This window comes from Ruditapes philippinarum, unplaced genomic scaffold, assembly GCF_026571515.1.
Source record: "Ruditapes philippinarum isolate M1 unplaced genomic scaffold, ASM2657151v2 ctg336_1_1_1_1, whole genome shotgun sequence".
NCBI classification, from domain to species: Eukaryota; Metazoa; Mollusca; class Bivalvia; order Venerida; family Veneridae; genus Ruditapes; species Ruditapes philippinarum.
Genome location: NW_026859998.1, coordinates 247862 through 261823, shown reverse-complemented (window position 1 = coordinate 261823; position 13962 = coordinate 247862). Strand labels below are relative to the sequence as shown.

General features: G+C 33.0%; 1 protein-coding gene across 1 annotated transcript in view; it reads left to right on the top strand.

Annotated features, from left to right (window-relative positions):
* Window positions 1-13962, top strand: part of LOC132758583 (centromere-associated protein E-like) — a 45300-nt gene that overhangs the window by 28641 nt on the left and 2697 nt on the right. The window contains exons 17-27 of the mRNA XM_060750272.1: window positions 815-945; window positions 1709-1876; window positions 2298-3152; window positions 4698-5117; window positions 5795-5893; window positions 9500-9559; window positions 9952-10044; window positions 10530-10704; window positions 11313-11412; window positions 12066-12163; window positions 12925-13058. Of these exons, the coding sequence (XP_060606255.1) occupies window positions 815-945; window positions 1709-1876; window positions 2298-3152; window positions 4698-5117; window positions 5795-5893; window positions 9500-9559; window positions 9952-10044; window positions 10530-10704; window positions 11313-11412; window positions 12066-12163; window positions 12925-13058 (2333 nt within the window). The remainder of the gene's footprint in view (window positions 1-814; window positions 946-1708; window positions 1877-2297; window positions 3153-4697; window positions 5118-5794; window positions 5894-9499; window positions 9560-9951; window positions 10045-10529; window positions 10705-11312; window positions 11413-12065; window positions 12164-12924; window positions 13059-13962) is intronic.

Genomic DNA, 13962 nt, shown 5'->3' with positions numbered 1-13962 from the left:
CCATGTTTGTTTTCACTCGTGGTTATGACTAAAATACGTACTAAATCGCGTGTAGCAGCCGACTGAGTCATCTCGCATGTGTTTTGTAGTATTCGTCAATATTTTATTTTTTCTACTTCCGTTTTTGAGCGGACAATAACTGTCAAAAATGCCTGAACGTAAAATAAATGAATTCTTTTCGGTATGTCATATTGTAAGGTAAATGTATGTCCCCCACATTTTTTTCAAATCCCCCACATTTTTCAATTGAGTGGGGGACAATCCCCCATAATTTTGAAATTCTAGATGCAACACTGGATGTTGTATTCAATTCATGATTTAGAACTTAATCTTTCAGTGAGCAAGTAAAATTCATAAGTTGCTGGTTAGGGGTGCAATGGTATAGGTGAACCTGTATTGCTATTCTGGCATACCATATTGCAATACACTGATAATATAAAAAAATAAACAATATAAAACTAAAGCTACTTTTTATTTTAAAAATAATAAAAAACTCAAACTATGGAAAGCTTATACATACATATTCAGATATTGAAGTAGTAATGTTAATAATTACATAAATGAACATTTTGATCAACAATGAGAAATATTAAAAGAAATATCATGGTATGAGGGTTCTGTACAGCAGTATGTATTGCCGGAAGCTGCATCGCAATGTACCATTGTGTCACCATATTGTTACTTGTAGTGTTTTCAAACATTAGTGCTAAAAATAGTTTAAACATTATTAAGAGATACCAGTGTGTTAATTATATGATGAGGCTTTTAGAAACTTGGTCAATTCTTTTACAAGAAAATGTATGTATACACCTAGGTGAAGATGATGTACCAGACACAGATGAAGTGAAACAGTTAAGACTGGACTTGGAGAACTGCCAGACATGCTTGCAGGAAGAGAGAGAGAAGTGTTCCTATCTAGAACAGACAATTCAGACTTCTAAGAAGGTAAAACTAATGGCTAATATATGATAACAGTCTGGTAATCACATATAATCTTGATGCAATACCAAAGATTGTACTGAGCAATCTTTGCAGAGCACTCCTTTGTAGAGCAATACCCTGGTTACAACATTGTAAAATTCTTCACATTTATTTTAGGCTCTAGAAACTCACACCTCTCAGCAATAACCAAATTTTTTGTCTCCCAAAGTGTATTGTTCTACAGAAGCTGTGATTTCATTCAATGGTGTTTCCTGATGTATCAGATCTGCCAGAATTGTTTTTATTTATTTTTTTCATTTGAAAAGCTATGCGGTCTGCTTGTGAGGGGAAGTTGAACTTGATTTTATTCAGGAGCTCATCTGTTTGTGCTATAATGCACAGAAAGGTATCCCAGTATTCCCCATTACTTACAAAGGCAAAGCTATTAATATGAGCCGCGTCACGACAAAACCAATATAATGGGTTTGCGACCAGAAAGGATCCAGACCAGCCTGCGCATCCGCACAGTCTGTTCAGGATCCATGCTATTCGCTTACAAACCCTATAACAAGTAGAGAAACTGATAGCGAACATGTATTTAAGATCTTTACAGTGTCAGTAGGATTTGATGCCTGACAAAAATACAAAAAAAAGGACCAATGATGCAATTCTAGTATTGATGTCTTCAAAAACTTATGGAAATAAGTTACTCACCAGACTGGTACATCCATTGTGTTTGAATTTTTCTCAAATGTTCATGAGCAATATTTTTTTTTTTATATTTTAGGAGCATGAGGTATATGAGAGGACTATCGAGGAGATGCAAGAAGACCTGAGTACCATGACAACACAACTACAACAACTTCCTCGAGATATAGAGGTGCTTCAAGCTGCTAACACTAGACTTAAACAGGAGAAACTTGACCTTATCAATGCTAGAGAGAGATTTAGTCAGGTAAGTGACCCTTCCAATTTTGATAAGTTGGTTGGTATTTTTAAGGTTTTTAAATGTCAAGATACTTACACTTAGGAGCTAACTGCAATCTGGCCTGACTTATACAGCTAGCTGTCACAGACAGGGTTTTCTGCTGGTTTCTTTTTTCACCCTACCTTTTACTGAAATAGCTGTATGTTCCCACTTTTTATGTGCCTGTTTGAGAAAACCCTTATGGTGTTAGGTATTGTAGTATACAAAACCTTACTCAAACACTGTTTAAATATGTAGTTTATAATAATTTGTTTTTCTTGCGATTTCATATACCGGTATATGTTAGAAATATAAGAAATTCTTAATAGCATATTACCCTAAAATTCTTTAGTTTATGTTAATGAACACCTATCTCTCTAAAGTTTAATGAAGTTATAACATATTACAGTTATCAGACGAGCATGAAGGTTCTATTCAGGAGCTGCAAGAAAAAATCAAAGATTTACAAGATAACATTGAGCAAACAGAAAATGAAAATGCAGGTTTGAAAACAACCATAGAGAAGCTTGAACAGCATATAAGTATTGGTAAAGGCATGCTGGCTAGCAAGGATGAGGTAATTAATAAATTAACTAATGATTTGGAGGAACAGAGAGACAATGTTTATACTGAAGTGCAAGAGAAAGTAAAGGAGATGACAGAATATGTGAATGAACTTGAAGCAAAGGTAACAGATACTGAAGAGGCTTTGAAGCAAGCAAATGAAAAAGTTGAGGAATTTGAACAGAGTGAAGCTCAGTTCTCTGACAAGATATTAAACCTGGAATCTGATGTGGAATTGTACAAGGAAAAGGAAGAGACCTTAAGTAAAGTATGTATGGAATATGAAGAGAAAATTGTTACACTAGAAACAGATCTGGAATCTATGAAAGTGAAGAATGTTGAGCTGGAAAATAGTTGTACAGGTTTGGAAAAGAAGATAGAAGGGTTGTTAGAGCATTTAGAGTTGGCTCAAAGCAATGACATGGAGTTGAAAGAGGTTCAGAGCCGTTATCAGGATAAGATCACAGAACTTGACACTGAAATTATACAACTTAAAAACAATATCAGTGAAATTGATTCTGACCGAAATGACCAAAGAAACAAGTGTGAAACTATATTAAGTAAAGTTGAAGAGCTAGAGAAAGAGTTAAAAACAGAAACTGAGAAAAATGAGAAGTTTGAACAAGAGAGAGCTGAAATAGTGAAGAAGTTTGAACAACAGTTGGATGATTCCAAAGAAAAACTGTTAGAAACAGAAGAGGCAAGTACTTATCTGAGAGATTTTGTGTTTTCTTTACTTACTTATCTTTTTAAACTTGCTAATTTTTGTGTCGCCTTGAAAAGGTGACATATAGGGGTTACTTTTGTCGGCGGCGGCGGCGTCTGTGTCGGCGTCGTTGTCGGCGTCCCCTAAAGCTTGTCCGGAGCATAACTCAGTCACTATAAGTCTGATTGACTTCAAACTTGGTATGCATGCTTCTTTCAATAACCCGAAGTGCAGTGCACAAGGACCGGTACTCTGCAGTTCTTATTTTTTGAGTTATTGCCCTTTGTTAATTTTCATACTTTAATTTTGTCCGGGCCATTTCTCTTCAACTAAAAAAGCTATGGACTTGAAACTTCATAGGATGATAGATCTCATTAAGAAGAAATGCAGTGCACAAGAACCAGTACTCTGCACTTCCTAATTTTTGAGTTATTGCCCTTTGTTGATTTTCTTACTTTATTTTTGTCCTGGTCATTTCTCCTCAAGTATGAAAGCTATGGACTTGAAACATCATAGAATGATAGATCTTATTGATAAGAAGTGCAGTGTACAGAAACTGCTGCTCTGCACTTATTATTTTTTTAGTTATTGCCCTTTGTTATTTTTCATATTTCATTTTTGTCCTGGCCATTTCCCCTAAACTACATTGTTCACAAGGCGACACATCCGACTCGCGGAGTTCTAGTTTTAATATACTTGTACTGCTTTAACTATGGAACTGTCCAAGTTTCAGAGTGGAAAACATGTGACCTTTTTCTGAAAATCCCTTGGAAAGTCACATATGACAGTCTCGACTGTACTTATGGTATTGAGAGGTTGTAAACTGATAATAAAAATAAATGATTTTGATAATCAAAAATAAAAACTGTCTTAGTTTATACACAAATTAAATGGTTTTTAATGTTGTTTAATGTAGTACTTAAGTACATAAGTACTTATGTCACTTATTTTGGAATAAAATCAAGATTTCTTCACTAGGCCACCTAAATGAAAATGAAAATCAGTTAAAATACATGTTAAGGGTTTGAAAGGGAAGGATGTCAAACCAAATAAACATTCAGACATCTGCGGAGGATGCAATTTTGCACCAATTGTGCTAAAAAAATGAAAAGAAGCGCAGGAGTATTATGTATTCCTAAAATTTAAACAAAAGCTGGCCACTGTTGTTGCTCTATTTTTGTAGTATATAATTAAAATACAAATAACTAATAATGGTTACACTATTTACCACACAGTTAAATATACTTTATAACCAGAATACAATCTTTTAAAGTTAAATATAAAGTTTACATAATTTGGCTATGGCCAATACTTTTTACAAAATGGCCAATCTGACAGTTTTAGACCAAGTGAACTCATGGCCCTGTAATTTCCAATTCTCAGCAAATCTCTGCATGTTTTTAGTTTTATAAGAGAGGACTCTCTGACACTTAAATGGAGATATTTCTCATGTAATAAGATATAATTGCTAACAGAACATCCATTCAGTTAAGATGTCATGAATGAAATGATGTAAACTTGACATTTATCATTTTACAGAAGTTAGGTTTGTATGTGGAGACTTTGAAGGAACTTGAAGATGATGTCAAGTTCAAAGAGGAAGAAAATAAACAACTGTGTGCAAGAATTACTGAACTTGAAGCAAGCATTAATGTTAACATGGAATCACTCACATTAGAGAACAACATACTGAAGGTCAAACTGGAGAATTTGGAATCTGAACTGAAAGAAAAGCTAGACTTGATAAAAACATGTGAAATTGAAATTGTGTCTTTGAAGGATAAGTTATCTGAAGCAGATAACAGTAGTAAAGAAAGAGAGGAGTTGGATAGAGTTAAAGCTGAACTCGACAGCAAGGTCAAGATTGCTCAAGAAAAGGTGAAGGTCATCGAAGCAGAGCGAGATGAAGTCATGAATAGGGCAGAAACTCTGAAATCTGAAAAAGAAATTATTCAGAAGGTAAATTATTACTAGCTAATCTATTGAAAACCTTTCTTCCGATCAATATGTACAGAGATGCTGAAAATAACATATCTGTTTGGCTGTTAATCTAGGTAATGATTATCTTTTTTTAAAGATGTTAAGTAGTTAGTAAAATGGGGACTTTTTAAGCTTTAACAAAAAACATGGAGATTTTATAACTTAACACAATACTTTGATTGTTTTCCAGATTTCTGGCAGTATAACATTTTTTTCACTGTTTATTATTAATACTAGTAAACCAAACTCTAAGCTATGTTAAGCACAATCTTTATAAATACTCAATTATCATTGTTTCAGCTCTACAGTTTATAGCATAGGCAGTGTACAAAAAGTACAGTTACTTGTCACTGTTTTACATATTTCACAATTTATAGCATAGGCAAATTCCAATGTTAAAAAGTAACAATTTACCAAAAATGCATAGTTTTATTTCTGATTTTATACAATCTGTGCGGGATTTTTGAGTTTAAATATCAAGTTAGTTAAGTTTGTATGTAGTTACAACCTGCAAGTCACCTAACTTTCTTCTTGTCCTTAATCTGTTTGAAATGTCTAGTGTTCATATTTAGTCTTGTAGTTTTACATACATTATTGAGAATAGTCAATAGATGTAAAATCTGTGAGATCATTTATATGTCATTTACTTTATACAGAGATTGGTAGCATTGGAAGAGGAGAAGTTGTTACTGGAGGAAGATAATTTACAATTAGAGAAAGGATTACATCCAACATCTCTCAAGTTCCATTCTAAAGTAAGTATCTATATATTGATTTTTTCCTTTTGTTCCTTGTTTTTTAAAATCTTTCTTGCATATCAGACAGGATTATTCTTATATTTACAGTCAATGGTGCTAGAATCTTATATTCTTGCATATCAGACAGGATTTTCTTATATGTCAGACAGGATTATCTACCGTTTACACAGGTGCTAAAAAAAACCTGTCTTACACCCCCCATGTAAGACAAGACAAGTCGCCTGATTTAAATGACGTCATTGCCGCGTACCTTTTGTAAATGAATGATGTTCTTCAGATGACATCATTTTACCATTATGAATGAAGTTTATAAGTTCATACCCTTCTATAAGAAAAAAGTGTGTATTGAGAATATCAGTTTTCTTAATTTCTGTTCCGAAAATAGTTGACATGTAATATGCAAGAAAAAGAATCAAACGTTGGCTGTTGGTACAGACCGGAATTTATGGGCAGAGCCTCGCTGCTACCCATAGATATTCTGGTCTGTACCGGCAGCCAGTGTAACATTCTTATAATCTAGGATAGCTGTATTTCAGGTCATGAAAAGAAATAGCTAGGGTGACTTTTTATTAGCTCACCTGTCACAAAGTGACAGGGTGAGCTTTTGTGATCGCTTTTCGTCCGGCGTCCGTCCGGCGTCCGTCCGTCCTTCAGTCCGTAAACTTTTGCTTTAAATGACATCTCCTCATAAACCACTGAGCCAATTTCATCCAAACTTCACAGGAATGTTCCTTTGGTGGTCACCTTTAAAAATTGTTCAAAGAATTTAATTCCATGCAGAACTCTGGTTGCCATGGCAACCAAAAGAAAAAACTTTAAATATCTTCTTTTAAAAAACCATAAGAGCTAGAGCTTAGATATTTGGCATGAAACATTTTCTAGTGAGTGTCTACCAAGTTTGTTCAAATAAAAGCCCTGGGGTCAAAATTGGCCCCGCCCCGGGGGGTCATTGATTTTCCCTATATGCATATAGTAAAAACTTAAAAAATCTTCTTTTAAACAACCCAAAGAGCTAGAGCTAAGATATTTAGCATGAAACATGTTCTAATGGGTGTCTACCAAGTTTGTTCAAATAAAAGCCCTGGGGTCAAAATTGCCCCCACCCCTGGGGGTCATTGATTTTCCCTATATGCATATAGTAAAAACTTAAAAAATCTTCTTTTAAAGAACCCAAAGAGCTAGAGCTTAGATATTTGGCATGAAACATCTTCTAGTGAATGTCTACCAAGTTTGTTCAAATAAAAGCCCTGGGGTCAAAATTGGCCCCGCCCCAGGGGGTCATTGATTTTCCCTATATGCATATAGTAAAAACTTAAAAATCTTCTTTTAAAGAACCCAAAGAGCTAGAGCTAAGATATTAAGCATGAAACATCTTCTAGTGAGTGTCTACCAAGTTTGTTCAAATTAAAGCCCTGGGGTCAAAATTGGCCCCGGGGGGGGGGGGGGGGGCGGTCATTGATTTTCCCTATATGCGTATAGTAAAAACTTAAAAAATCTTCTTTTAAAGAATCATAGGGGCTAGAGCTTAGATATTTTGCATGAAACATGTTCTAATGGGTGTCTACCAAGTAAGTTCAAATAAAAGCCCTGGGGTCAAAACTGGCCCCGCCCAGGGGGGGGCGGTCATTGATTTTCCTTATATGTGTATAGCAAAAACTTAAAAATCTTCTTTGGAAAAACCCAAATAGCTAGAGTTTAGATATTAAGCATGAAACATCTTTAAGTAAATATCTACAAAGTTTGTTAAAATAAACGCCCGGGGGTCAAAACTTGCCCTGCCCCAGGGGTGTCATTGTTTTTAACTATATGTGTATAGTAAAAACTTTAAAAATCTTCTTTTAAAAAGCCAATGAGCTAGAACTTAGATGTTTAGCATGAAACATCTTCTTATGGGTGTCTACCAAGTCTGTTCAAATAAACAAATAAAAGCCCTTGGGTAAAAATTGGCCCGGGGTGGGGGGCCTATATACAGGTGAGTGACCTCAGGGCCATCATGGCCCTCTTGTTTCTGCAGACCTTATTCATTTGTCCCTGCATGCTGGTCATTCTTGCCAGTTACATTGCTTGTTAGTCCCCTACCGGTTTACCGGAGGGGACTTTAGGTTTACCCTCTGTCCGTCTGTCTGTCCGTCCGTCCGTCAGTCAGTCCGTCCGTCCACAAAACTGGATCCCGCGATAACGCAAAAAGTACTGAAAATATTTTAATGAAACTTGATATATGGATAGATGGCAGTATGGAGATTATGCACGTCTTTTTCTTTCCTTCCTATGTTGAAAATTCTGGTTGCTATGGCAACAAATAGACTGAAAATATGGCAAATTTTACACATAACATGGATCCCGCGATAACGCAAAAAGTACTGAAAATATTTTTATGAAACTTGATATATGGATAGATGGCAGTATGGAGGTTATGCACGTCTTTTTCTTTTCTTCCTATGTTGAAAATTCTGGTTGCTATGGCAACAAATAGACTGAAAATATGGCAAATTTTACACATAACCTGGATCCAGTGATTACACAAAAAGTACTGAAAATATTTTTATGAAACTTGACATATGGGTAGATGGCAGTATGGAAATTATGCACATCCTTTTCTTACCTTCCTATGTTGAAAATTCTGGTTGCTATGGCAACAAATAGACTGAATTTCAAGATTTCTGATTCTAGTTTTTAAGTTTTTTCACTATAAGTTCTTTATTAGTCTTAAGGTATTTCCTTCAAACTTTAAATTTAAGTTGCTTGACATCAACCACATCATATGTGACAAGGTTTACAACTCTAGCACAAAATTTATCAGAATTACCTCCCTTGAACTTAAAATTTTCATGAAAAAAAACATTGTTTTTTTAATAACTTCTTTTTCTGAATGTATCTACTTTAAACTTCATTTAAATGTTTCTTATTGTCACTCAACAATTGTGAGTGTTCAATACTCTAGCAAGACAATTTCCAGAATTATGCCCCTTTTGAACTTAGACTTTTTTTGAGAAATTGGTAATTTTTACTCCAACTTCTTCAATCATGATAGGATTTTAAAAATGTTATATTTTGATAACAGGGATGTTTAAAAAATAACTTTAGAGTGTCCTTCAGTCCGTCTGTCTGTCTGTACATAAAAACTGTTTCCTGTGATCACTTTTAAAGAACTTTTTCAACAAATTTACTTAAAATAGGAACCTAAGTGAATGGCCAATGGCCCTTCAGAATGTTGCTTGGGCTCTTACCGGTAGGGGACTTATGGATTGCTTGCAATACTATGATAATTGCTTGTTTTATCTAAGGAAGCTATCCAGTTAGATCTTGAAGGATTAGGGGTCCAATTTAATGAGAATGGCGTACATTTGTCAATTAAACTTACTGATTTTATCAGTGCAAAATTAAACCAATTCACCAGAATATATATGTGAAGCAAAATTTAACCAATTCAGCAAAAGTTACCAGTTAAGCAAAAATTACCAATTCAACAAAATTTACCAGTTAAGCAAAATTTTAATTATTCCATAAAATTTACCGGTTGAAGTTTCGATGTTGTTTCTGAGAAGCTTGTAATATTACAATTAGTGTAACAATTGAATATTAAGATTAATGTTATACTTTTAGCCAGAAAATGTGGACTGGGAAAACAAATGGACAGAATATTGCAGAGAAGAAAAGAAGAAGGTATGCATTACTACTTAATGTTTTAGGTGAAATGAATAATAAATTTTATAATATAAAGTTTTGACATGTATATTCTATCAGTTGTATGGGTAATAATAGGGCACCACTATGCTGGCATTATTAAGCCATTCCAAACATCTATCCAGTTTTATTATTGCATACATTTTAGGACTGATTTTGAAATATTTGTTCAAGATTGACATTTTGAAAATGAAAGTTATGTAAGTCTATTTATTGCATAGCTACAGCAGAATAAATATTGATATCTCTTTTTATAATGCTTCTTTCCTTTATCTTCATTAATAGTTATTTATGCAAAGTTTTAAAGTGAGTCTGGAGATAATTACAGGAATAGAAATACTGATTTAAAACACTGAGATTATGTTTTTCAGCGTGTAGCAGTGTATGCAACTGTTAGATCATTGAGAAAAGAAGTACAGAAAGCACAAGAAAAACAAAAGAATGCTTTTGATGAAGCACTTGAGGTAAATTTCTAAATTAAGAAATAATATTGTTCTCGGCAGTGTTTATCGACTATTTAACACCTGTTTGGAGTTTTGATGTAAACAAATTAACCACAAAGGTCGTAGGCCTGAGTGGTTAATTTTGTCGCATCAAAACGAAAAACTGGCATGATATAACCAATGGACACTGCTCAGACCAATATTATTTGATTATGACATGACACAAATAAGGGAGTTCACCTATATCAATGGTTGGTTGTTTTGAAATGTAACCCAAGCCACAAGGCGAGGTATTGCAAATAACAGTTTATAACCTGTCTGGAATATTTATAATGAATTTATAATACAGCAAACTTACTTTTTTCAGAGGAAAAAATTAGATTTCTTCATAAATTAACAGCAGCCTTGTATACAAAAATAATATAAACATCATGATTATCCAATGAAAAGCAATGTTACAAACGTGAAGTAATATAACTCTTTATGTAACTTAATTGTATAAACAGGTAGTGTATGAAAAAGAAAAGAATACAGATGTATACAAGAAACTAGAGGAGCATCTGAAAACGGTCAATGATGAAGCTAACACACTATACTTTGATCTCGAAGCTGAAAGAAAAATAACTAAAGAATTGAAGGACAAAATGGAGAAGCTTGGCAAAGGAGGTGTTGAGAAAAATGGTGTGATTTATACTGTAAAATCATTATTATTTGTGGGGCACGAATTTTCGTGGTTTTCATGGGTAGTTCAATCCACGAATTTAAGATCTGACGAAATTTTATCCCAACAAATACTTCTTGCCATGTCTCTAGTCTATATATTACGAACATGCATCTGCGCTTTTCCACAGATTTTTGTGTAATGAATGCCCAGAGGCAAGGATTAAATTTATTGACAAGCGCTGTATGATACGTAAAGATATGTACATGCGGTAAGTAAAATGCACGGCTATTAAGTGTAAGATTACTTTGCATTAGGTTATTATTGTTTTACAAGAAATTGAAAATCCACAAATTTAAGAACCCACGAAAATGCCCGTTTTGATAATACCACGAAATTTCATGCCCACGAATATAAGTGAATTCACAGTAATTAAAATATAGATAAAAGAATTGTAAATTATCTTAATGAATGTTATACTCTGTCAATGCTGACTTAGTACAAATTATTGCATTTCTAAATGAAACTGTTTCTGATGAATGATATTAACTTTCATTTTTGTTTGGATAATTTTGAATTAGATTAGAAGTAGTAAAAGATTAATTATTTTTAATGTTACTATTTATAGATATCAACTTCATGACTCAAGATCATCCATGTAAATACAAGCTGGAAGGTTTCAGTGCCACACAAAAGCTCCAAACAGCTGTTGAGGAACACAATAAAAGGTAATACCTTATATTGCCTGCCTATGTGATCAATAATTTGACAATTAATCACAATGGAAGTATGGTTTTATGGAAGTATGATTTTTAATAATTATGTACATATGATATAAAATTGTGATGGTACAGACTTGTGGTTTTTAATAATTGGCCATTTTATATTATTATTCTGTTTCAGGCAACACTTATCAAATATGACAAAATGAGTCTAGGAGTTTCAAAACAACATGTTGACACTAATCCACTGTTATAAGCAAGATTTCTAATATTGTCTACCACCACTATTATACCACACATAAACATATTCTAATACTTATGAATGCTTATAAAGTTGATTTATTTAATTATTGAAAGTTGTGGCACTTTTATTACCTGTTCACATGTATTCTGAAAAAAATTATTGATAAATAAATGATAAATAAATTTCACCCAAAGATAGCAATAATTGTGAAGTACAATGTATTATGAATTTTTATACACTTTACAGGTCATATGGTCATACATAAATGATTGTTTTGCTATATAAGCATTTATAATTGACCATATAACCAGTCCAAAAAAGATAAGATTTAACCAGTCCAAAAAATAATAAAAGAATATTTAAGCAGTCTGAAAAAAAAATAAAAAAATTATGACTTATATATTTGTTATTGTAGGATATCACAATATGAGGAGACGATAAAACAGTATGAAGCACGAGTTGCTCGCATGAAGAATGAAATGAGGAGACTTCAGAGTAACCTAGACAACACATGTAAATAATAACTTTAACTGTTTACAATATTAGGGGCCTCCATGGCAGAGTGGATAATGTTGTTGTCTTCACTATATTTTGTATTATGTCAAATGATGCTGAGTAATAGAAACCAGTCTAGTAGAATTTAAAAATATTTATATTATTTTATCCCTCAACATAGAATTGGGTTAGAATCATTAGGGCCTGGAATATGGTCTGTGTTTTATATTTGATTGTATCAGGACTGATGCCAGTAGTCAGGGACCTTTGACATATTTTCTTTTAAAGGAAATATCTTAAGCGAATTAATTCATGCATCAGATTCTTTGTAAAATTTGTTGATTTCAAATAGGGAATATGATTTATACCTATAATTGACAATTTCTGTTGTATATCATATATATAAATAGTTACTAGAATTTTTTTATGTCCTGATTAATTATTTGAATGAGTAATTAACACTTTCCCATATGAGCTTGTCACACTTGCTGTCTGCCATTTTCTAAATATAAATGCTATATGAGATTAATATGCAGTAACTATAAAGTCAGATCAGCCTACGCTTTTATGTTGTCTGACCAGACTATGTACCCTCGGTTGCTTCATATTTCTTGGCATAGAAACCCTCTTCTGGTAACAGTGAACAGTTGAAAAGTCATAGCTAGGAGACTCCCATTATGAAGGTTTAACATAAGAGTCAAGATATAATATCTTGCACCAGCATTGATAGTGACATTGTGTGAGGTTTATTTATAGATATCTACATTATCTGTTTGTAGTTGAAACAAGGTCCATGACACAGCCAAAGTTTGAGAAAGAACAAGTTAAAGCTCAACCTTCACCAGCGCCATCTGTCACAGAAAACCTGTCATTAGGTAGCAGCATGAGGAGTGGAGTTATTGATCATTTTAGGGTAAGATAGAAATTATGGATCATTTTAGGGTAAGATAGAAATTATTGATCATTTTAGGGTAAGATAGAAATTATTGATCATTTTAGGGTAAGATAGAAATTTTTGTAAGTATGACAACAAGTATGAATAAAACATGTGTATAGAAGGAACACATTTCAATACAGTCGACTCTCGTTATCATATAACAATTTTCATTCATATTTCATATATCGATTATTTTTTCCGGCTAATATTTTCTTACTTTTAGACTCAGTAGTAAAGATAAATTATTTATTGTTTCCTTTGAAATTTTCTTTAAAAAAAAAATCAACAGGAAAATAAAAGTTTTTTTAAATGAATATGAATTTCTGATGTATATACACCTCTGCAACATAAATGTTACATTTCTTGTCTGTTTTTATGAGCTCCATAACATAATACTTATATTTGCTCATTAGTCATTACTACTTATTTATTTTGCATAATGCTTCCAAAGTATTCATTTCTAATTTGTAAATTTCTCAATATATTTTTTTTAACTTATTATATTATGGAGAAGAATGTTTTAATAGCAAATTTATACAGTAAATAAAGTTCTTTTATTTACAAATAAACTGATTTTATGTGAAAATCTTCTTTATTTTATTGATAATAAATTCAGTCCAACATGTTGCCACAGTAGATGGAAGTTACACCACTGATTAGGTAATTTTATTGCCAAACATTTATGTGTCATTTCAGCGTTTTTGGATTAAAAATGAGATTGCCAGCAAGCAAATTTACTAGTGACCCCCTATTATTTATGACCTCTCATAAAACAGTGCAATATCCCTTCAGGAGACAGTTTAAAAAATCAATAGGTACCTAGGAGTTGGCTTATCAGTTATCAGTAGGGTTTAAGTGGTAGATAGTGTACAGGGTTGAA